Source organism: Emydura macquarii, unplaced genomic scaffold (assembly GCF_026122565.2).
Source record: "Emydura macquarii macquarii isolate MOO-44397 ecotype Brisbane River unplaced genomic scaffold, CSIRO-AGI_Emac_v2 contig_3122, whole genome shotgun sequence".
NCBI lineage: Eukaryota > Metazoa > Chordata > Testudines > Chelidae > Emydura > Emydura macquarii.
This window is the reverse complement of record NW_027133259.1, coordinates 3,863,548-3,889,366: the sequence shown is the minus strand read 5'-3', so window position 1 is coordinate 3,889,366 and position 25,819 is coordinate 3,863,548. Positions and strand designations below refer to the sequence as shown.

At 42.2% G+C, this 25,819-nt stretch overlaps 1 protein-coding gene across 2 annotated transcripts in view; it reads right to left on the bottom strand.

Moving 5' to 3' along the window:
* FAR2 (fatty acyl-CoA reductase 2) overlaps positions 1-25,819 on the bottom strand; it is a 169,792-nt gene that overhangs the window by 25,913 nt on the left and 118,060 nt on the right. For both annotated transcript variants that reach the window (XM_067531016.1, XM_067531017.1), the window contains 5 exons: positions 25,083-25,262; positions 21,041-21,218; positions 19,691-19,735; positions 9,521-9,639; positions 344-411 (listed from right to left, as the gene is read on the bottom strand). In XM_067531016.1, coding sequence (XP_067387117.1) covers positions 344-411; positions 9,521-9,639; positions 19,691-19,735; positions 21,041-21,218; positions 25,083-25,262 — 590 coding nt within the window. The remainder of the gene's footprint in view (positions 1-343; positions 412-9,520; positions 9,640-19,690; positions 19,736-21,040; positions 21,219-25,082; positions 25,263-25,819) is intronic.

Sequence of the window (25,819 nt, the reverse complement as noted above, 5' to 3'; positions counted from 1 at the left end):
CATCTAAGGATCTGCTTTGATGAATAGAGATGGGACTCCTCAAACACTTAAAATTAAGCATGCGTTTCAATGTGTTGATGAGTAGGGATGAGATAAGCACCTGCTTCACTTTAAGCATGTGAATAAAGTGCTTTTCTGAATTTGGGCTTAAGTCTGATCTGTGAAACCTCCGCACACAGCACATCTGTTCACTGTAGAGGGAGTTCCTTCCACATGCTAAGCATTTACACGGTCAGGCTGCTGCTACTGAGTCTGTCAGCTAAAAACAGGACCATTGTTTCCATGTCTGGGACCCGGGAATGCCACTGATGGTTTATGTTTTCTTTCTTTAGGTAGAACTTACCTATCTCTCCCCAGCAGAAAGGGTTGATTCCACCTGTTGTACAGTTGTACACCAACATTGTTTTTGGTCTGGAAAATACATGATGCGGAAAATGAAGCAAATTTAAAAATGTGGAAAGAAAATAGAAAAAAATTAGCCAGTTACCTTGAGGTGAGGCTTAAAATCATGGACAAGAGACAGGGAGCAAGAATTATTTTAACTAAAATTTGCCAACTATATCTCACTGTACTATTTCAGTTTATGGGAGAGCTCTGTAACTTCACTGACTTCAGTAGATACACTTGGGTATAAATGAGAGCAGACTTTATCTCTGTATAGTTTAATCCAAGCTAACTAGATAATAAATAATAAAACAAAATACATTCTAAAAATTAAAATATCTTACTTTCACATAGGATCTTCCATTCCCAAATTCTGTAAGCCTATATACAACATACAGCATTAATGAAATATAGCCACCTCTATGGTTAACTAGGACAATCCAACAGCACAGTAGTGAGTTGAGGGCAAATGTTAGCCAAGGACACTAGGGCCTCTTATTGATTTCAATGTGAGTAGATGGCTATCTTGCTTAGGTGCTTTTGAAGATCCCAATAGATGCCTATCTGCACGTTTAGGTGCCTAAATAGTTTTGAAATTTTTACCCTTGGACTAGTAAAAGCCTCCCTTTCAGCCTTAATGAGAAATTAGAACGAAATATATCAGATCATATGATTTTCATATGAAATTTTACCCTTTATTTTTAAATTGATTCTACAACGAACCGCATACATAAAGACAATAATAAGCACATGTATAACAAATAAAACAAGAGACCTTAATTTAACAGACATGTGGAAGACATTAGGTAAGAATGTGTAAAGCCACACAAAGCATTATTAATGGAGCATGAAAGTTAACAGCTCATAAAACAATGACATTAAACAAGGTTCATCCTATATATATAAATTCAAAATATAATTTAAGAATGAAGATTAATCAAATCCAGCCAGAGCGTCTAGGCAGTGTATACAGTCAAACAAACAAACAAACAACAGATTTGGCTTGAGAAACTGTCTATATTTCAGTTACTAAACAAACTATGAAAACAATAATGAAAAGTATTAATAAAAGCAGTTTTGATTTATTGTAGCGTTTCTCTGATGTATTGTAGATCATTTGTCCACACCAAAATCAGGGAGACACTATGTGTTTTATAAATCATTTGCTTGAAAGATGCAACTTCTACTAGATCCAAAAATCAGTGGTGATGTGGGGGCAATTCTTGCATTTTCCCAGTTTCCCCAAAATAATGTGCGTCTATTGATCTTTCAAGTCTCATTTACCCAGATGGGAGAGAGAGAATCAAATCCTGGACTGAGGTTGCAAGTTCTGTGATAAAGACCACATTTCTCTGATTTATTTTAGAATAAGGTTTTCCTGTACAATGTTACCAAGCCAGAAAGGATAGTGGCCTTCTTGATCTCTGATTTTTTTATTAAGCCATATAGCAACACCACTATTAAACCACGGCATGAAACACTCCAACTGCCTTTAGGTAGAGAATAGATATAAAGTAAGTTAGGAAAGCTCAGACTCTTCCTTTAGATTTACAGATCACAAAATATCTCATTTTAGCACAGTAGCTTTTTTTGCCAGCTAAATAAAGTTTGTAATGATAATCTGCAATTGCTTTTGAGCCCCATGGATGCTAACAAAGGAGCAGTAGAAAAACCATGGTTAAATCCTGGGTTAGGGAATAGTTTAATAAATTGGACCCTACCCCACATTGTCAGCAGTAGATTATTGCATTTAGCAATGTTATTTTGGAGAAATCACATTGGAGAAGACAGTGCTATTCCAGATCATATTTTCCATGAGCTTGTTTGTGACTGGTTCGGCAAGGGTCCACAAGAGATGAAGAGGGTGCAATGAGTTTTCCTTCCAATTCCTTCGTGCCATATAGCGAACACAAGGACAGCTGGATTAGCCCTCCTGAGTGTGGGCAAGCAAGGGAACTGATCTGAGTTATATTCCCAGCTCTGCTACACACTCTCTGGGCCTGATTCTCAGTTACAGCAAGGCCCTTTTGACACCATGCTGGTAGCGGAGAGAGGCCTTTAAAGTGGATGTAAGTGTAATTTATGCTTGCTTGATGGCCTCTTATACTGTCCAAGCAGTATCAGTAAGTGTCAATAAGAATCAAGGCAACTGTGTAGCTGTGGGTATATCACTTAACTTTTCTGTGCCTCAGTTTTCTCATGTATACGATAAGTGGCAACTTATTAAATGCTCTCTATGGGCAGTACATCTCTGCACCTTCCTACTGCCTTGAAGACGTGAGCTAGTGTTACACTCCTCGTTAGAACAATACCAGCTGCTCCATGCCCGGGGTTACCCATTTCAACCACCACTGTGAATATGCTAGGTAAAGTTTTCAAAAGTGTCAAAGTGACTTTGGGTTCTACATGACTTAGGTGCTTTTAAAAACTCTTACCCATTTTGACTTGTTAGAGGTAAAATCTGACCTCCCCCCCCCCGCCATATATAAACAGAATTTAGAGAATGTTTTTCAAAGTTCCCCAGGCGGTGTCAGTCACTGTTTAAGTATATTCTGTGCTGATACTGATTATTTAAAGAGTATTCCTCATTTGGTAAAATAAAAAGCACATCAACTGAGATGTGTATCTCTGTCCTGTAACTAGCCACGCACTACATAGGTTCTTACACAATGCCCGTCACTTTGGTATCTAATCACCTCCCACAATTATGAAACGTACACATAACATCGATCTCTCTCTTTCTCGCTTCCTCCCTCCTCACAAAGCATTACCTAATTGCTCTTAATTTTTGGTTGTGGTGTCACTGTGGGATAGATAGGTCAAAAAAAAGTAGATTCTGCATTGTGCTTTGAAGACACTGAAGTTCATAGACATCCTGAGCTCTCCTGGGAGTGAGTTCCACATTCGCGAACCAGTGACTGAGAACACGCTATCTTCTGTACTAATAAGTTTTACACTTGAGGTTGACACTTCTCTTGTTCCAGTGGAATGCAGTTGTCATAAGGCATCAAAGTCACACAGGGGTGAAGTGATCCCTCATGTAACATGGGTAAATCCCATAGAGGGCTCTGAAGAGAAGGACTGAAACCGTACATTTCACCTGGTTTTCAACAAGGAATCAGTGAAGGAAGTGGAGTGATGGGCTCTCAACAGACCCATGAGCTACTGTCATCTGAACCAGCTAGAGTTTTTTAAATTGTTGGTTTCATATTCAGTTCCAGAGAATTACAGGAATAAGGCCTAGGGGTCACAAAGGCATTACTCACCACAGCTAAATCCGAATCTGACAAGAGGAGGGGTAGTGTCCTTGCCAGGAGAAGATGGAAAAAGGCTTTTTTCCACTGCTATGGCTGGTATCCAGAAGCAGTGAGATCAGGTGAACACTGAATCAGCAGTGACCTAATCTGAGGGCAGATACCTTTAGTAAAGGGTGTTGTTATAGAGGTGACGAGTTCTTGGACATGTTCTGTGACATTACCCAGAGTACAATCTGGACTGATGGACAGCTGAGTCCCCTCAATTCTCCAACCTGGTGTGCCTTTTACCTTGCTTCGCTGTGAGAGCAACCGCTCCTGGTCAGCTCTCACACAGCCTCCAGCATGTAAATCACCCCCAGCTATAGCATATGAGTGCTATAGCCAGCCACTCGGGACTTACACTGCAAGGCAACAGCAGCAGATTCCCCGTCCCAGACTTCCCCCCCCAGCAATGTGACTCTTGTACTGATCAGCACCCTTCACTATAGTACAAGCTCATAAAAAATCTGTCATTTATTAATAGAAAATGATAGATATGCAAAAATCTTGTTATCCAAATGGAGTTTCCCCAACACGTCAATCCAAACACATTGGTTTAGATAAAGCAATGGAACAAATTCATTAACTATACAAGGATAGATTTTAAGTGACTACAAGTAAAGAGGCATACAAGTCAAAATTGGTTACAAGGAAATAAAAGGTAAAACGCAACTAACACCTAATTTAAGAAGCTAAATGAATGCAAAGCAAAGGTCTCTCTCATCCAATGTTCCAGCGGTCTTACTGGCTGAACCTCTTTCAGTCAGGATCTCTCCCCGGTCCAATGCTGCTTTCTTTGTTCTTCAGGTATTGGTGATGCTGTGGGAAGAAAGCAAGGGAGAGGTGATTTGGGGTGTCTGTCCTCTCCTTTTATAGCCCTTTCTCTTGTGCAAGAATCATCTCCAGCTGGTGTTCAGGAGACAGAAAATCTGTGTGACCAAGAACCTTAAAACGCTTCTTTGTCAAAAAGGTAGATTTTTTGCCCACACCCTCTCTCCTGCCGAAGAGTGGCCACTTAATCAGGTGGTGGTCCATTTGAGCTCGTTGACACCTGCCTGAGACGTTGCCTAGCCTTTTGTCTCTGGGGAACTAGTTTGTGATTGCCCTCCAGAACATGATGGAACATGTCTTGGAAATATCATACAGTGGAATCTTATATCTTCTCCATGTTGCCACACATATTTTACCAGGCCAATAACGATCAGCAAATCAGGAGTTTTCAAATGATATCTTATATAGTATGCTTTGTACAAAATGTAACATAGCCTTGTAAAAGGGGTAAACATAGGGGTACAGACGGTCACAAATTCTTTCTCCCTTCCCAAGATTCAGCTTCAGGAGGCTGTACTTCATTTAGTTGCTGATCACAACCAAGACCTTGGATAGCTGAGAAATGTTGCTGTTTGCAGCTGATGTGAAGGTGATGTGGTACTGTCTTATCTGCTCATTGTTGGCATTGTAGTTCATGCGTATCACAGTCTCCTTTGTGATTTCATATAGATGTTGAACAGGATGGCTGAAAGAACAAATCTTTGAGGAACTCCAAAGGTGTGAGCTCTGTGGATGAAGGCGCAGATATCCATCATGCCTTTCTGGTTGTGATCTGAGAGGAATGACTGAATTCATCAAGGCATGATCCCACTAAACCCTGCTGCATGTCTGAGGCAGGACTGCAGACAGATGGTGTCGTGGTCTAGCACTACAAGTGGAGATGAAGGGTCCTTGTCCATGGCTCAAAGATATGCACCCATCAGTGCTATCAGCACTCTTTTTGTTCCATATCTTGTCTAGAAGTCTGATTGGGAGGGGTCAAAGACGTTGTTAACACCTAGGTGGACTTGCAGGAGACACTAGGATGTTTGCTCAGTTAGATCAGATTCTGGATGGTAGTTACAAAGGTTGATTCTGTCAAGGGCTGGTCTCTTAAATATTGGCTAGATTATGAAATGTTGCAAGGGGGTGGTAGGATTTTCCTCCTCAATGGAGATGTAGATATGTAGTAGGAGTCACACATGGTCTTGATACGCTTTGACTAGTCAATGAGAATTTGGATCAGAGCCACAGGATATGGCTTAGTTTTTCTCCTGTATTTCTAGAATTTCTGTTGTGTACTGGGCTGCTTTCACAGGAGAGCGGGATAGTGTTATGGGGTATATGTCCATTGTATAGTACCTGGTGTCCCAACAGCATCTCTCTGATGTTGGTGATGTTTTATGAGAAGTAGAATGATAGTTCTTTGCAACAAGAGGTAGTGAGTTCTGCAGCTGAGTGAGGGTGTTTCCCAATAACAAGACAATTCATGGTCCAGAATAGTTCAGTAAAGTATGATTTAACAGCTGTTGTGGTGAAGGAGAGGTGGATTTTTTTGCTAGTTTGTTTCTTCCACAAGTAGTACATAGATTCACAAGAACTCCTTGTACTGGCACCTGTCTGCATCTGCCCAAGTTTTATGCCACACACAAAAACTAAGCTTCCTTCCCCCTGCTGCTTCTGTTTAATCAAGGAAATAAAGGAGATCTATAGAGGTGAAGGCGATGGAGAGGATACTTCAGTGACAGAGGTGGCTAATGAGTTGTCACAGTGACTGGTTAGATTTTCTATTCCATGATCTTTTTGATGGTGTAGCTTTACCTACAGTGTTGGGTGTTAGTTGCTGCGTATTCTGGTGGAGACCTCGATGTGAACCAATTGGCAAAGGTTCTCAGTACCTCTGGGCATTTTGCTGCCGTTGTGAGAAGAAACAACGCTGCTCAAACTGCATTCCAGAATAGAGGAAAGGGGGATTTGCAAGTAGGAGACATTTCTACCACCATTTTAGATACAAGCATTAGGCGGTTTGGGAACGATGGAAGTTGTGAGCCTGTGGCTTGTGGTTTTCCTGGTCCCTGTGGTAGGACAGGCCTTCTTTCTCCTGGAGGGGGAAGGGGAGAGAGCATTTCCTCAGCTGGGGTTTCAAAGCTCCCAGACCCAGGAAGTCCAGCTCTGCGGCTGATCCCTGACCCCTCTTTGCTTCCTGTTTTGCTGGTCAGGCAGCATTCCTCAGCCTGTGGAGGTGCTTCTCATTGGTGGAGGGAAGATACATTTGTTTTTTGGAACTGGAGCAGCTGTGATTGTCATTTGCTTGTGCTGGTCACTCCTCTCCTTTGCCTGTTGCTGTTGGGTGGGAATGAGGAAAAAAATGACTCTGCAGAGCATGAACTGCCTTTAAGGCTCATTTCTGGCTCCTCGTAGACAGAGTCCTGTTTGTGGCTTTTCTCCACAGGGGACAGAGGGTAAGACTAGCTGTCATGTTTCCTTTCTTTTTTTGTGTTGCATTGATTTCCCATAGTTACATAGGCCTCTATAATAATCCATGACGTTTACACCAGAGTTCCCACATCATAAAGGTTTAAATGTCAGAGCAAGAAGTTAAACAGGAAAAGATGTTAAATCTTGAATGTAGCTCACCCATGTGCCTTTACACCAAGCGAAGAATTGGGGTTTAACATCATCTTCCCCCCCGCACATGGAGCCCTAAGATAATTACCTATTTAAATCATGCAATTTTTTTCAAGCAATATGTTCTGATAATCTCCATCTATGAAACACCAGGATCCATTTGGAAAGCACCTGCATGAACAGCTGAGTCAATGCACTGGTGTGGAAAGGGGCCAATTAAATGACATTATCTTGACACCAGAAGAGAAGACGACACTTGTGATTACAGTTGTGGAGTCTTAAAATTCCATTTCTCTGTCAAGGACTTCCTTCTTTAAGAATGAAATGTTACATAATGGTAGTAACCATGCAGGGCAGGAAACAGCAGCATTTTAAAGGTTCAGGACTGTAGTTAGCTGGAGAAAAGTTAACTGCTGAAGAGAGAGACTTGGGCCTGCCATCTGTGCTAGCACTTCACGGAGGAACATGCATTGATTATGGCTTGTGAGTCAGGATCGTATCTGGCCAATGACTACAAGGAGAGCTCTCTACCTGCAGAAATGAAGTGAGAGAAAGCAAACCCTTAGCCGGCACAGCTAGACGTCATATTGAGGACAAAATGATGCTGGGATTCTACCAGTCCCTGCCCACAAAACAGGCTTTGCCATGTGAGTTACGAAAACAAGGCGCACTCACAACAGATTGTGCATATGTTCAAAATATGACAGCGTGCCAGTGGGCTCCTTGAACTTGTCTCTCTCTTCCCCTTGAATATGCACTTGGACACTGCAATAATCCTGGGACTGGCTCTTTCTTGATTGGCGATGGGGGAGAAGTCGTGCTATGTCCTGAACGCCATGCACTTGAGGCACCATGAGGAGACACCACTTACAGTAAATTGTGCAGCTCTGCAAATCCAAGCATTGATGATCACGATCCTCAGAGCTACTGTTCAAGGCTCTTCGCAGACTCTTCTCTGCATCAGTTATGACGTGTTTACATGGGAGATTTGTCTGGCTATACTGGTATAATCATACAAGTATGGTTATACGGCAAGAGTTATACAGGTATAACTCTTCATACTCAGAATAAGAGTTGCTTTTTCACCTTATCTTATACTGTGTCCAAAATGACATAAGGTAAATCAGAAAAAATTCTTATATTGCAATAAGGATGTCCACATGGAGGCCTGATCTACACTATGTCAACATAACTATGGAGAAATCCAATCCCCTGAGTGGCATAGTTAAGCTGACTTAAATCCTCATGTAGACAGCGGTAGGTCGATAGAATAATTCTTCCATTGATCTAGCTACTGCCTCTCAGGAAGGTGGATCACCTATGTCAATGGGAAAATCCCTCCCATCGGCGCAGGTAGTGTCTACACCAAAGAACTACAGCTGCACAGTTGTGCTGTCATAGCATTTGAAGCATATACAGGCCTGGAGAGTTATACTTGTGTAACTACAACACTTTCAAGTCACACCCTGCCTTAACTTCCCCATGTAGACAAGCCCTTACACTCAATTCACATTTCAGAGGTTTTCTATGCAACCATAACAGAAAGAGACTTAAGTTCTTGAAATGAAAGCTGATATTCTGTGGTACAACACAGTTGCTTCAGAGAGGTGATGATAAGGCATAGGAGTGTGTATTGCTTTTTCCTAAGGGTTGCTCATGTCACATTCATGACTGTGCCAGCTGCAGAAGTTTATGCCCAGATCTAGGCAGGCTAATAAGGACAATGTTATTAGTGTGTGTAACTGGAGGTGAGCTCTGCCTCATGAACCTCGCACACTAGGCAGGAGAGAACCAGTTAAACTTGAGACACATTCTGAAAACTCATGTATTTACTCTGCCAAAACTCCCAGTAAGGTCCATGTGAGATTTTCATGAGTAAGGATTTGGCCCATATAGAATCCAGAGGACACTCCTCACCAGGTTCTAACATTTCACCCTATTTGCCACTCCCGCTCCCCATGGATTGATTTGCTCCTTCTGTTTACACGCAGCCACCCTCTGAAACTTGTATTCCATCAGCTCGCCTTTGGTTAAAGAGCATCTAGAAGACTGGAAAACCTTTTCAGTTTCTGCACACCATTCCCACTTCATGTAATATTTTTACAGTTCTATGCATTCATGTATATGTATTGCACTTTATCAGTGCCAAGGAACCATCTTACTAACCAAAGGGATTCCTGCAGAGTGGCATGAGAAGCTGCCCCAGATCTCAGGATCTATCTTTATTGCTTCTGTTCCACTTTTAGCTCCTGCCAAACTCAGGAAGCAAGACACTGAATGTGCGAATCAAATGTTGCTGTCTCATGAAGTCTAAAGCTGGATGATATCCGGGGTCCCTTTAAAAATCCATATGATACCATAATACCTTACCAGCAATCAGAAAAACAAGTGCTCATCCTTACCTGTGAACTGCAGTGTACCATCCAGCCGCTAGCGTGAGGTTGATGACAACATCTACTGGAATCAGATCTGCTACTGCATCGTTATTGACTTTGACAGTCTGCAGAATCCCTTTACCTGCCTGCATGACAGAGGGAAACAGTCAGTGACAATATGCCATGACCCGATTTCCTTGGCCGAGAGAGGATGCAGCACCACTTAGACACTTTTCAAGCCCACTATGCAACACAGAAGACCAGCTTGTCTTTATGGAGAGCCAGGGCTTGATATTCTTGTGTGGATCAAGCTAGTTAGTGTTCTCGGAGGAAATGTGACAAGCAAATATCAGTGGCAGTGTATAAAAAGGCAGCGGGTCTTGTTTAACGCATGATATTAAAAGCACATTGAGGATGAAAGAGCTCTCCAGTGGGCATAATAAAATCACCCAGGCGAATGGCAGTGGGAGAGCTTATGTCAGCGTAACTTATGTCTCTCAGGGGGTGGTTTATTCATACCTCTGAGTGGTGTAAAGTAGGTGGCGTACATCGGCTGTAGTGTAGACGTAGCCTTAGACTCCCAAGTGCCTAAGTATCACATTTTCGAAAGTGCTCAAATGATTTAGGAGTCACATAGGCATTTAGGAGCCTCTGTCTCTTTGAAAGTCAGTAAGCACTCGGGAAATGAGATTTCTGGCTCTTATGTCACTTAAGTGCATTTGAAAATTTTATCCCGATCTTTAGGATTTAGCTATGCATACCTCCTGGAGTTTACCTTCCATGTTATGATGTGCTCCTAAAGCACCATCAGTGTGTGTGTGGCACTTAACAAATGATGTGTGGCTTTTGTAGAGTTCATGTGTGCAGTGAATGACAGACACCACCAGGGTCCAAAGGGGAGAGCAGAGTGCTGGTTAAAGATGAGCTGCGGGGGGAAGGGGAGCAATGAGCAAAACGATAAGCCTTCGTGGAAGCTGCCAAAATCCTTTCCCCAATTTCTCTTTCCTTCTAAGGCAGGAGTGAAGCATGCACAGGAAGGGGGGGAGAGAGCAGAGATACTCAGCAGCCACAAGGGAGGGAGAGTGGTCAAGAGGATTTTGCATCATCAGCTATTTATAAGCAATGTTCCAATGTGCTCATCCCATCAAATTATTGTGATACAATTATTTTTTGTCAGTCTGTAAGTCCATCAGATAATGAAGTAGTCTGCAAACTGTGCAAAGCTGAGGACCACGGCTAGAGACAAACAGAGCATGTCTAGCCCTGCAAAACCACTTGCCTGAAGTCTGGAAGAAAAACCCTTACTAGAACGATTGTTTTTAAAGTCTGTGCTTAGCCCATAAACAATGCATATATCTTGCTAATTATTATTATATTTTATGTCATTCGAGTGCTTATTAAAGATACTAGAGTCACAAGAAAGTTGCAGACAGGCAATAATCACATAAGCTTCCCCACCCAGTTCTGACAATCTACCTCAATCCTATTCTGCAGCAGCCTTCTGTTATTCTAGTCTTGGGCCACAAAACAACTCTGCCAAGACACTTCATCCCCTTCTGCTGTTCCATTCCTAGGCTACACACCACTGGCAGCAGCATCTACAGCACGTGCGGCTACACACCACAGTCAGAAGAGCCCCGTGTCCACTCTGAGGTGTGCAGCTACTGTCAGTGCAAGGTTCTGGAAGAGGGAAGGCAGCGAGGAAAGGCTTCAGCTATTCCTTGCTGCCAGAGCCCGTCATTGCGGCAAAGAAAAGCTAATCCTTTCTCCACCGCCGCCCCCCTGCCAGAGCCTTCCCCTATTGCCAGAGTCTTTCTTTAGGGTGGGGAAGGATCCAGCAGTAGGCAGCTGGCAGAGCCTTTCCCTGCTTCTGGAGTCTTTTCCTGTGGCTCCAGCAAGGAGGCAGCAGGAAACAATATGGCTAAAAATAGCATGGTAGACAGGGAGGCACGGCTTGGCTGAATAGAGAGATACTCGAGTATCTCTGTTTTACTTGTCTAAGCCCTGCCTCACCAGCCATGCCACTATCGTTACCGAGGCTACACGAGAACACACACTACCTGCCACTCAAAGAAGCACTCTTTAGCACTCTCTTTAGAAGAAACAGCCAGTTATGTTGAATTTTCTGAATTTTGACCCATTTCTGGGTTTTGACCTGTAGGTGGGGATAGTCACATACTTCTGATTGATCTGGGATCTGAAACTTTATTTTCATAGTCACCTTTCACGGATCTCTTAGACATAGTCTGTGGACCCCCTGAGGTCCGCGGACCACAGGTTGAAAACCACTGATCTAGACACTGCGAAATAGTTATTTTGTAGCATAGGTGTTTGAGATATGATATAAAATAGTCTAGATATTAAACAAAATCTTGGAATACATGAAAATCAAAACTTTATCACTATGTAAATATTTCAACTGATTTTCTTTCTTTTCTTTCACCGCATTTCTTGGATGGCTGAAAGCACTTGGCTTTAGGCTCCAGCCTCACACTGTGCCTAGTGTGTGCAGGTGTCCAGCACAACTAACTGCACACCTTGTTGTGTGAGCTATTACTCACACAACACTCTCAAGGGGGAAAAAAAAAAAGGACAAACAACAGAACTTCATTTTGTGTAACATCATTCATGCAAACTTTATCCCAAAGAACACGTGGTGTTAAATAAATACAGATATAAAATTAAAATAATAGCAAAATAGCAGAGAGAAATTCAGAGTTGTTAGCAAAGAAGAAAAAAAATTCTTTTCAGATGATAGCTGAAAAGCAATAGAAAGTTAATGAAGTGGAGATTTACAAGGAGTTTCCAGACAAGCTGCAGAGGAGAAGATTCTCATGCTAACAGTCGCAAGGTTGTATGAAAGAACAGAGAAGAGACACATACTAGGTGAACCTAGTATGCTGAGAGTGGAGAAGAGAGAGAGCAACATTTGTGAGCTTGTACATGGTGGGTTGCAAAAGGCTGCGCGAATGGCAGACACAGCACAAACCCCTGATTAGAAACACAGACATGGTTGGAGCCATGATGGCATACTGCAGGGGTGGCCAACCCGCGGCTCGAGAGCCGCATGTGGCTCTGTGTTCTATCAAACGCGGCTCCGCGCATTGTATGGGGCGCCAAAAAGTTTTTACTTTCAAATGTGAAATTGACAAACTGCCGCCAAAATTGACGGATCAGTGCAAATTTTTGGGGGAGGGTTAGGTAAATGGGGCTCTTTGCAGTATCTATAGCTATTTTTGGGCTCTTCGTCTCTGACTGATTGGCCACCCCTGGCATGCTGTCTCTTCTATTGAAAAGAGAGAAAGGAAAAAAACATAGTAACCACTATATAAAAACAAATTCAGCATAAGCAACTGCTTAAGAAACTACGAATGCAAACTCACAGAGCAAACTTTACTCAATACATTCAAATATATCACATCTGTCCTCCCCCCAAAATGAAACAGACATAAAACTTCAGAAGTAGTTGTGTAGGAACAACCAAAGGTCCAGTTACAAGTGAAGTCTTTTGCATTTCTTTCCAGATAGCATCTGCCAACATTTTGAACATTTCTCTGAGGAAGTGATGTGTCTGTAGCAACATCGGACTCAGATTTTCCCCTCAGATGATTCTGGTTATTCAGCACAGCTGCTTACTGATATAACGTGGTTGGTTGCTGCTTCAAGCTGGGGCACTGATGTTGGGAGAACTGGCAGCTCCCCAAATTTTGCTGCTTTTGTCAGCCACAGAGTCACTCCTGAATCTTGCACTTGGCCAACGTGGCAGAACCAAAACGCATTGGGTTTCAATGCGCTATACAGGACAAAGGACCGTGGCTGGAAGCCACATACTGGTTCCCCGATAATCACGTGCTAACACTGACCCACTTGTAGATGACGAGCTGCATTGGTACCTCTCACCACAGCTTGACTTATTTGACAAATTCTGACTCGTAGATGTAGATTTGGTTTTAATAAATCCAAGCGTGACTGGAGATTTCTGCCCATAACTGGCATTTCGGTGTACTGCATTTCAATATGCTAGCAAGAAGCATGCCAGCTCCTGCTGTAATGACCCCTTCTCATATGTCATGGATTTCAGGACTTTCTTAAACTTTTGTACAAACCTTTCAATCAAGCCATCTGTGGCTGGGTGTTATGGTAGTAAAGTGATATATCTAATATCATTTTTCTTCAAAAGCTGCCAAAACTCTTCTGAGCAAACCCGAGGACCACTGTCACTCACAATTTGTTCTGGCAGTCCAGTTCTTGCAAACAAACTTCAAAGTTTTTCCTATTATCTGTGTAGCTGTGGTGGTTTTCATGCAAAAAAACTTCAGGCCATTTGGAATGTGTATCCACCACTACTAGATACATCATTCCCGAAAATGGCCCCGCAAAGCCAATATGCAGACATTGCCAGGGGGGTAATGATGCTGGTTTAGGCATGCATTGTACCTGCTGGCAGTCCCAACATCCCTCAGCAAGCTGCTATATTTGTTGGTCAATGCCTGGCTTTCATACAAAACTTCTGGCAAGCGCCTTCATTTTTACTACTCCTAGATGACCTACAGGGAGCTCGTCTAGAGACTCTTGTGCAGAGTTTACTAGATATAACATGAATTCCACATGACACATCCTTAATGTATGGTAAGCTCACCTTTCCGTGTGTAAAAGGCTGCCAGATTAGGGCTGTTAGTATATTTCCAGCCCTTTCCAGCCCTTCAGAGTGGCTTCATAAACCTGAGCTCACATGGGATCCCTCTTGGTTTCTTGCTTGGTCAAACTACAAGTCACTGTGGTGCTCTCAAACTGAAACAATATGACAAATTCAACAGATTCTGTCTCTATTACAGGTCACCCTTCAATTAGAATGGGCATGTGGGAGAGCCTATCTGCATTTGTGTGCTCTTCTGTTCTTTTGAATTCCATGTCATAGATGAAAGCAGCTAAGAAGAGAGCCCAGCGTTGCACATGAGCTGCATTTGTTACAGAAACTCCCTTCTTCGGATGAAGGATTGCTGCTAGGGGCTGGTGGTCTCTGACAAGATTAAATCTGGTATCTGGTGTGAAGAAATTAAACCAGTATCTATACGGAAGGAAATTCAAAGTCTCCTTATCTACTTGCGTAGTGTTATCTTCCGCCACTGCAAGCGATCTGGAGGCAAATGCTATGGGTCTGTCACTGCCATCTAGCATGGTGTGGGATATACAGACCCCAATTCTATGTGAGGAAGAATCACGTTAACTTGATAGGCAAGGATGGGTTAAAGTGTGTATGTACACTGTCTGATGCGACCAATTGTTTTGCTTCTAGGAACGATTTATGACCTATGTGACCATATCCAATTTTGTCTAGTCCGCAGTTACAGTTCAATGGATGCAATACAGGTGCTATGTTTGATACAAATTGGCTACAATAGTTGATAAATCCTCGAAATGATCTAAATTATGACATCATTTGGTGGTGGAGCATTTAGGACAGCTTTAATCTTCTTCTGAGATTTGTGTAGGCATTTAGCATCAATAATGTGCCCACAATAAGTTACTGAAGTCCTTGAAAAAGTCACATTTTATGCAATTGGCTCATAACCCCTATTCCTCTAGACATTTAATACCCTTTGCGAGCCTTCCAGATGTTCTTCATCACTTCCACCGGTCACAACATCATCCAGTTGACACCGTGTTCTCAGAACACCTTGCAAAACTGGGTCCGTCACCCATCATCATATAGCAGGAGCTGCAGCAATACTAGACCCTAGCCTGTTGTCCTGGCACAGACCTTTTTGTGTGTTGATTGTGAGGTATGCCTTAGACTCCTCCTCAATTTCCATCTGTAGTTAGGTCAATGATAAATAATTTTGTTGAATCATTGCCCCCCTGCAAGTATACCAAAAATGTCTTCAATCTGAGGCAGAGGGTATTTTTCAACATTTATACAGGGCTTATTGTGACTTTAAGAGCTCCACACCCCCTTACTACACCACATTTTTTCCAACTTGAACTATAGGAACTCCCCACTCATCCCAGGCCACTTTTGAGAGTATGCCTTCTGTTTCCAGACATTCTAATTCAGTGTCTACCTTCACGCAGCTCCCGTAAGAGACAGGTTGAGGTTTGTGACGCTAGGGCTGCGCCTTCTCAGCTAGGATTATTTTAGCTCTCATGTGTTTTAGAGTTCCGATGTTCTCCTTGAATACTCCTGACTCCTGACAGTTCTCCTTCCAGCTCTTGTTCAATTCTTTTATTGGGGTCTGCTGAAAGTGACCCTAGCATCTTTATTGATTTCCAATCCTGAGAAATCTTATGTAACCATTCATGGCCTTACAGGGCTGGTTCCCCCCTTCTCAATGACATACATGTCTAATAAACAGTGCTTCTATACTCCACATTCACTTGCATAACACAAACGGGCACTATCTTTTCTCCCCTACCTGTTTTAGCAATGCTGCTGTCTCCCTCAATAAAAGTTTTCTCATATTTTGAATGTGAACTAACAGACACTGTGAAGCCTGAGTCCAATTCCATTTTGAGTACTTTTCCCACCACTTGGGGTGTCAACTAGATTGCCGACTACTCCACTTTCTCAGTCTGTGTCACTACTGCTTCTGTCTATACAGTGTACCCTTGATATTCCTTTTTCTATACCCTGGTCTCTTCCTTTTTTCTCTTAGTGTAACAAACCACTTGGATATGGCCTTTTTTATTACAGCTTCTGCAATACGCATCTTTAAATTAGCAATCAGAAGGCGTGAGGAGCCCTTTTCTACACTAATAACTTGTCTGTCTGCTGAGTGGACCAGCTCTTACCTTGGATCACAGATAGATTATGCATTCCTATTTCAGTTTTAGGTTCAGTATGCAATGCTACTGCACCCATTGCTGTCATTTCCATCCATTCTACTGCACGTTTAAAGGTAAGTCTTTCCTCAGTTAACAGCCTTTTCTGTATGCTTTCATTAAGCAGTCCACCCGCAAATCTGTCTCTCAGGGCCTCGTTAAGCCCATCCTTAAAAGCACAGTGTTCTGATAATCTTTTTTACTCTGTTGCAAAGGAGGAAATAGATTCACCATTAGGTTGATTCCACTGATGAAATCCAAACCTTTCTGCTATAATCAGGGGCTTGGGTGCCAAGTGCTCTTGAACGACTCACAGTTATAGCCGACTCCTCTCGCCCCTCCCTTCTTTTCACACCTCCCTCCCCCAGCAAAAGGCTGCAGGCAGTGTCATAGATTGTTTGCTACTCTGATGCATGGAAGGTTCTTGAAATCCTCATCACCAATTGTGATGTATGGCAGACACAGCACAAATCTCTGAATAGAAACACAGACATACATATTGCTGCAGCAAAGATGGCAGACTGTATTACAAAGAGAGAAGAAAAACAGTAACCACCACACCACAACAAATTCAGCATGAGCAACTGCGTAAGGAACCATAATTACAAATTCACATCAACAGAGCCAACATGCCACTCAATACATTCAAATGTATCACAGCTGGAAAGCAATTATTTTAACTAGATCTTGAAATGAATGGGGAGCCAGTCGAGTTTTGTGAATACATTCTGAAATAAATAACAACTCCTGCAGATAAAAGCATTAACAGGAACATATCTAATTACTAAAGCTGCTCTAGCATGAAAAGTGTAACTATAACAATTTACATTTCTATAATTCCTAAGGTATAAACGAGCTGTTTTTATTAAGATGCTATTTGAACATAATCCTTCTCTGCTATGATTGCAAACCACAAATCCTGTTATACACTGCACAAGGCTGACAACAGTATAGTTTTATAGTTTAAACTACCTCGATAAAATGTAGATTAACAAAAACATACAATACAGTCATCTCTCAGAATGTGTTCCCGGTGTAGCACATTCTATGGATGAGAATGGATGGCATTAAGAGGGATATTGATATAATAGGCATCAGGAAAACTTGGTGAAATATAGGAAACAAAGGGTAGGAATAAATGGTCAGTTTTCAGAATGGAGAGAGGTAAATAGTGGTATCCCCCACGGGCCTGTACTAAGATCAGTACTGTTTATCATATTCAGAAATGATCTGGAGAAAGGGATAAACAGTGAGGTAGCAATATTTGCAGATATTTGCAAAATACCCAAGATAGTTAAGTCCAAAGCAGACTCCAAAGAGTTACAAAGGGATCTCACAAAACTGGGTGACTGGGCAATAAAATGGCAGATGAAATTCAATGTTGATAAATGCAAAGTAATGCACATTGGAAAACATAATCCCAACTATACATATAAAATGATGGGGTCTAAATTAGCTGTTACCACTCAAGAAAGAGATCTTGGAATCATTGTGGGTAGTTCTCTGAAAACATCCACTCAATAAGCAGCGACAGTCAAAAAGGCTAAAAGAATATTGGGAATCATTAGGAAAGTGATAGATAATAAGACAAAAAATATCACATTGCCTCTTTATAAATCCACGGTACGCCCACATCTTGAATACTGTGAGCAGATCTGGTCGCCCCATCTCAAAAAAGACATATTGGAATTGGAAAAGGTACAGAAAAAGTCAACTAAAATTATTAGGGGTATGGAAAAGCTTCCATAGGAGGAGGGATTAAATAAGACTGGGATTTTTCATCTTGGAAAAGAGACAACTGGGGAGAGGGGGAGATATGATAGAGGTCTATAAAATCATGACCGGTGTGGAGAAAGTAAATAAGGAAGAGTTATTTACTCCTTCTCGTAACACAAGAACTAGGAGTCACCCAATAAAATTAATAGGCAGCAGATTTAAAGCAAATAAAAGGAAGCATTTCTTCACAGCTTGCAGTCAACCAGAGGAAGCTGTGAAGGCCAAAACATAACCGGATTCAAAAAAGAATTAGGCAAGTTCATGGAGCACAGGTCCATCAGTGGCTGTTAGCCAAGATGTTAAGGGATGCAACCCCATGCTCTGGGTGTCCCTAAACTTCAACTGCCAGAAACTGGGAATGGGTGACAGGGGATGGATCACTCAAAATTGTCCTGTTCTGTTCATTCCCCCTGAAGTATCTGGCACTGGCCACTGTCAGAAGACAGGATACTGGGCTAGATGGACCATTGGTTTGACACAGTATAGCCATTCTTATGAGTAGGGGGAACAGTACTAGTGTTGATTTAAAACAAAAATCAAACCAATGGGAAATGGCATGGAAATGGATAATGCTTTTCATATGTATTATCATCATTGATTTACTTTTCTATAGCATCATTCTTCAAGGTAATTCTTTAGGAACGCCAGGGTTTTATTTTCCACTATCCTGCACTTTGTTTTGTCATTTATGCCTGTGATATGTGAACAGAAGTTAAGGATAAAATGCTATCATTGGTGTGATTGAAGAATTCTGATTTGGTAGTTCTTTTACACTCCATCTGAATGCACTTTGCACAGGTATAAATGACCACACAAGGAATAAAACAGTGGAGAATCAGGCCCAGTATTTTAAATGTGTAGTTCAAGCACATACTATCGTGATCTGGAAAATACATTGTTTTGCCCAAGTTAAAAAATTCTAACAACCACTTCACTGAGAAGCTTTAGTGTCCCCATGCCTTGGAGAATAGACTTGACATTTCCAGCCCCATGAAAATTTGCTCAAATTTGGCCAACTGATAAGCCTCTGAAAATCATGGTTTACACATGCCCAGTAGAAGTTTGTGAGAAGCTAGATTCTCCCAAGATTCTGTCTGCAATGAGCATGCTTCATACCCACATGGATCCTACACGCTGTCCACGATGAGAATTTGGTATCCCCCCAGAGCTCTGCATATGCTCGCTCCCGGCTGTCACTGTTCTGCCAGGTACTAGAACTAAAAATATGGAGACTATGCTCTCAATGCACCTTCTTCTGGCAGGAGACCGGGATCCTGTAGAAAAACTAGTATGTGATCACGTAATTAAAGACTGTATCACAATGCGTATGCACAAGGGGGGCAAAATACGCTTGCATAGGTAGCATTAATTCTTTTATTTCCTAACTTTTCAGTACTTCACTATACTATCAATGTTCTTTTAAGATAGGTGGTTGGGTTTTTTTGGATGCAGTATAAATAGACAACACCACCAGGTGCTGTAGCCACATTCCCATAAAGATGTACAGTATGTGTCTCTATGAGAATCTATAAAATGCAATGACATTTTCTGCACACAATTTCTGAGCCAAGGAATTTTTTTTAAAGTAGTAACTATACGTACTGCAATAATCATTCCGCTTGCTCCATTGAAGTTGTCAATCCAACCCTGCAAAAAAAGGAAAGGCATTTTTTATTATTTCTTTCAACAAAGTATTGCTCATTCAGGGTTATAGAGCTGTGGTATGGATGAAGTCTCTTAATCAGACCACTGTTAAAAAGGAAGCCAATGTAGCTGGGACAGCTGCCAAGGAGCAAAGATAGCACAAAGTATTTTATTGATTTTAAATAAAGAATACCTGGTAAACAGCCAGTTTTGACCGCAGTTTACGATATAGTCAAATACACTCATATTTTGTTTTAATGATCATCTCTTTACAATGATAATTTGACTTTGTGAACTAGATCTGACTTTCCAAATGCCATGTAGTCTTGGTGTTGATGCATTCAGCCCTTACTTATAATGATCAGCATGAGGTACCTGTGTAAGGGTCAGACTGGACATTATTTAATTATCCCTGACGTTTTCAAAGACAGAAAAGAACATCAGGACCAATTATATTCGGAATGACCTGCAATGGCACTGTTATGCCCCCACTCTGTCCTTCCAAGATGGATATTTTGGCCCAGATCCGAGGTGATGTCTGAGCTGTGCCTGGAGTCACTCAGGTAGGGGGAGAGGCAAAGGTGACTAAGTCACCTTCATGACCCAGGTGCAATCCTGAAACATGTTGCATCTGCTAAGGCCAATGGTAAATTTGGCCTAGACTATTTATTTCAATGTATAAACCTGGCTGCATTCACTTCCACGTGATACTCCTAATATCGGCAACACTTCCCATAAATATGTAACTGGAGCATCTCAGCTTTATGAGTTGTTAACACGACTATATCACGTCAAAGGTATTCATGCCCTATTCCAAAAACACTCTCACAGCTGGCCCTCCTGGGCATGCCCAGCAGACTGCCTTAGCATAAAGCTCAGGTTTCAATGTGCAGGGGGCCTAACCAATCCTGTGAGTCCTAGGAGCGTCCCCCCCAGCTCATGCTGAGATACGCTGGCATGGCAGTGTGGAGAAGGCTGCCCTCAGTTTCCAGGATTGAAAGTCCAGCATTTCCCACCAACATTAAATCCATTTCATCTGATTTTTTAAATTGCCTTTTTCAACTTTGTCAATGTGAATCTTTTCTGGAGACACTGAGCAGCCCCGCACCAGACACTACCTGGCTCCCATCTCCCACCATCTTCCCTGGGGACTCTGAAGAACCAGAATGCACTTCTATGATGTCCAGCAGGCAGTGGGTAACAAAGGGCTGCCCCAAGCAGTCAACCTGGATGTAGGGCATGAGCCTCAGCTGGATCTGGAGGGCACCCATGGGAACCTGTTAAAAGAAGAAGGGTAGTCAGGCTTACTGGGAAAGGCTCATGCCAGCTGGCTCCCACAATGGATGGCCTGATGATGGCAATGTTTAAGTGCTCTTTCTCTTGCTGGACCAGGTACTCGGCCAAGGCTTTGGTGAACGTATACGTGTTAGGCCAGTCCCCGATCAGCTTAGGCGTGATCTCTTGAATGACAGATTCATCCATCCACCTAATGGGACAAAGAAAAGAATTGTGTTGACATAAATCACACCAACAGAGGAACAAAATGAGGAAGAAGATAAGCCAGTTGGTCAGCGTACTCAGATGTACTCACACAGTACCTGCTGGAGTTCATTGCTGTTGGTGCCTTATGAAATCAAAGAAAAATGCTGTGGTTAGCTGCCCCGTCCCCATGCTCCATCAAACCGATACCTTGTTTTTCCCTGAGAAAATGTGACTTTCTGTATTAAAAGATTTTACATTTAACACAAATAAGTTGCTCCCTTATGTAAATTAGAATTTACCTCCTTTTCCATTTCCTATAATATTACAATCAGGGACAATGTGCACTCTGCTTTAGCCCACCCTTCATAGACTGTGCTGTTCTCCTTAAATCAGCGCACCTCCAAAACTGATTTCTCTCAGCTTTAGATTAAGGCAAACCGTGCTTGATGTAGCAGAGCATATGTTTCCTCTATTGGCCTGGTGGCATGTGGAAGCATGACTTTTCGTTTGCACAGATACATTTTAAGGTTTCAGGTACAGTTAAAGCAGCATCATATTTGAAATCAGGGAGATAAGAGGTGAAAAAAATGGAAAAAGAACAGCTTGACCAGGAATTCTAGCTGAGTAAATAATCATAAATACAAATTAATTCGGTCATCAAGGGGACCATTAAAGGATCTGTTATTTATTTTTTATTGCGGGGGCATGCCTTTTAATAGATTTGTAAAAATTCTAATTTCCTATTAGACCTAAGAAACCTCTTGACACATCAGCCTTAAAAATCCCCATTACACAGCATCACAATGTCCCATAACTGTAGAAGAGCACATCTCAATGATCTGTTCCAGTTTCTGTTGGCATTGGCTACTATGAACCTGAACAGCAGATGCACAGCCAGGATTACAATGTATGGCCAGCCTCAGACATAAGGACATGTGAAATTTAAGAAAAGAAAAATATAGATGCTTCTTCAGCTGAATGCTTTAAAATCAGTTTTCAAATAGGCATTTGATGTAGATACGAAAGGATGCTTTCACAGCTGGCTGGCCCAAAATATGACTTGCTATTTCTTTTCCCTTTTTGCTGACACAATCTCATGTAATTCTTTGGTGGGGGAATGGATTAAGGGGAAAATTTCTTTACCTATTAATTATCTTTCTTCAGCCCATCTGTACCAGTGCAAACACTTGTATATAGTTCCTCCCCGTTAGCTGAAGACAGAATACTGAAGTATTCCGATAGCATCTCCCATCCTCCCATCCTTTGTCTCTTCCTGCACCACCCAGCTCTCTGCTCCTCACATTCTCCCTTAGTCTCCTGTCCCCAGGCTGCCTTTTGTATTTCCCTTCATCCTCACAAGTCCCTGACCTTGATTGTCTCCCTTCTACTCTCCTACGTTTCTCTGCAGGCCCTCCAATCCCAGTCTCCCTCCTGCACCCTTATAGTTCCCAGACTGCTTTCCAAACCATGAGTCCAGTAGTCTTTGCTGAGGACCCCTCAGCTTCAGTACTTCTGAAAGCAATGGGAGGCAGTGGTCATCTATGGCAGCCTTCATGTCCCATGCAAAGGCTGCAGGGAAGCGGCAGCCACCTTAACTGACCACAGCCTGTGATGTCCATCCTCTCACAGCAATGGAAGGGAGTAAACATGTTGAGCAAGGACAACATTCACAGGAATGTCGCCAGAGTTCAGGCAACCACGAGAAAGTGTAAAGCAAGCAAACAAAACAACAGAATAAAAAAACAAAACAAACTAAAATTATGGGACTTTAGACTTGACAGCTGCATGTACTGCTGAGGCAAACACACAGCAGAGCAGAGAAGAGCTAGCTCCTCCTTCCCAAGGCTATGTTATGTTCACACTGCAGCGCTAATTCGAATCAGCTGAAATCGACTCTCAGCAGCCGATTTAAAGAAACAGCAGCAGACTGCTCTCACTATGCTATTTGAGCTGGTCTCTTGCATTCACACATTCAGCCTTAATTCGAATTAGAAAGCAATGCAATCTGGGTAGCTATCCCACAGTGCAACTACCGACGGAGGCTGTGGCATCGTCCCAGGATGCATTGCTGCTTCCCCCACCCTTTCCCCCTCCCAAACAAACAGGAAAAGGATTTCTGAGCTGTTTTTTTTGCTCCCTGATTTCACCATTGCTTTTCACGGCTTAGCATGGGGTACTTGAGAAAAAGAGCAAGAAGGTGAAGCAGCCGCTTTCCCCATTATTCCCTTTGCCTGTGCAACCTGGAGCCTGCTGTAGAGGCAGTTTCACACCAACATGTGGTCAGAAATCCCTGCTGGCTTCTGAGGTTTGTTCTGTCCTTTGCTCAAGTCTTTCTGAGCCAGCACTTGAACTCTGCAAGCCGGCAAACCCTTATATGTAAGCGGTGAAGGCGTGAGGTATTCATATCATGAAAAGACTTTTAAAATTATTCCGACTCCATCTGCTAGCTGGGAAGAACTATATTCAAGACTCTGGGCCGACAGAGAAAAATCAAAGAGAATATTTTACATTACATTTTCCAATGAGCAGTCAGAGTGAAATCATTTATTTTGGCAAAATGGGATTCAAGAGCAGAAGCCAAATTCTATCCTTCCATAAGAGAAAAAGCTAGCAAATACTGTGTATGCCCATCTCTGAACAAGTCAGAAAGACGAGAAAGCTTGCACCTGCATTCTGGGCTAATGGCTGGCAGAGTTAGAGCTGGTATCACACAAATGAAAAATTATTTGAAAAGAAAAAGGAAAGCAGAACATACAGCTGTGGGGAATTTTAGTTCTTTGCAGGAGAAAGCTTCCCTGGGACCCCTATCAAAAGGTTTTGTTTTTCTTTCTAACTACCCTTCTATTCGATAAACTCAGTTAAACAAGCCATTTTGTTGTCCTGCAGATTTGCTGAATTCTCCAACTGAGCTGCGGTTTTCAATGCCGAATGAACCTGGCCCTGCAGATGGACAGCTCATACACGGGGAGAAAGTGAGTGGAAAGGAACAATTAGAAAGGGCTGAACTCGGCAATTTGGGCTGTGTTTCTTGCAGGATTAGAATGAGGAGTCATTTTAAATCTCTTTCTGAAACAGTCGGTGAGTCTGATTCACTCCAGTTTGACACTATGAGACTCCACTGAAAGAAGTGGAGTCACACCAAATGACAACAGGAGTAATGCAATGGTGAATCACACTGAGTTTCTGAAAAGTTACCGCTCCTATTGAGTGAAAAAGAGCATTGGGACTTAGAGAAGGAAGAAGCACTGCATCATTCTCACTAACACAAACACTAACACACATAAATAAGCACCATCAGCTGACTCCGTGCTGGACCATAAAGGGTCATGTGCCACTACAGAGAAAGACTGTGGAAAAACAGCTGAAATAATAGGATTGACACATATCAATAATTCTATTTGCTAATTCTTTCCTATGCAAAATGAAATCAAAATACTATTGGAAGGTCAATCCAAATGACAGTCTAGTGTGACTTTAACAAACCTCCAAATAAAGACGCAAACATTCTGTCTATATTGCTAATATTTCCAGAAAATATGAATAAAAATAGGTTAAAGGGGAAGACCATAAATGCTAAAATTATTGGATACAAGCACGTAGAAATGATGCCTCCAAACAATGTTTTGAACGTTGATCTCTTGAAGATAATTGGAATCCAAGCTACCACCTCCCGTTGTCTCCTTCTGTTACATACCCATTTCCCAGCACTATTCGCTGACAAGGATGTGTGAGGAGCATTTCAAATACAACTGGTCTGGGGGAACAGTCCACAGCATGTGTGTGTGTGAACAATCCAACCGCAGGTTTCCTGCAGAGGTGGAGCATCACATCAGCATCAGAAAGGAAAACAGTGTCTCTTTCTACTTACTCCACTAAGTCACAGAGCTTCTTGGTCTCAACAGGGGGTGGGTAGATGACTTCATCTATATTTCTCCGGTTACAATTTGCATAGGCAGTGGAGATGTGGATAAAGGCCTCGAGCTTCTGCATCTGGCGAGCCAGCAGTAGCAGCTGTTGTGTGCCCATGACATTCAGCAGCAAGGCATGTCTAGACAAGGAGAGAGAAAACAAACACAAGGGGTTCATAAGGAATGAATGCATTACAAGTATACACACTGCAAACCTCTCCTCAGAGTGAGTGAAATGGGTCACAGCAGAAGAGGAAGCTTAAACAAGATGGAAAGGTAAAATTAGTTTTCAAACCTGTAGTGTTGGATTCTTCTACTACAGATCTGCTACTCTGGTCAAAAATTATAACTCATGGGGTATTTCTGCCCAATCAATGGACTGAAGATAAAGTTCCTCTTTCATTTGTTATGGACACAAACTGACAGCACATCCTTGCTGACATGTTTGCTGAACAACCATTCCACCTCAAGAAGAATACAAGTATTTACACTGAAGGAAATGAAGTGTTGTTCTTACTGACTTTTTATCCCCATTCAGCATTGTCCCATATCTAGTCTTTAAAGACTCATGCTATACCAATATACAAGTAAGAATAAGGGACCTTGTCCAGAGCAATGGAACAATACTAGAAGAAGCCAAAATGACAGGTAATAAAACTAGTGATTCCAAAGGACTGAGGGGAAGCATTGGTAAAGG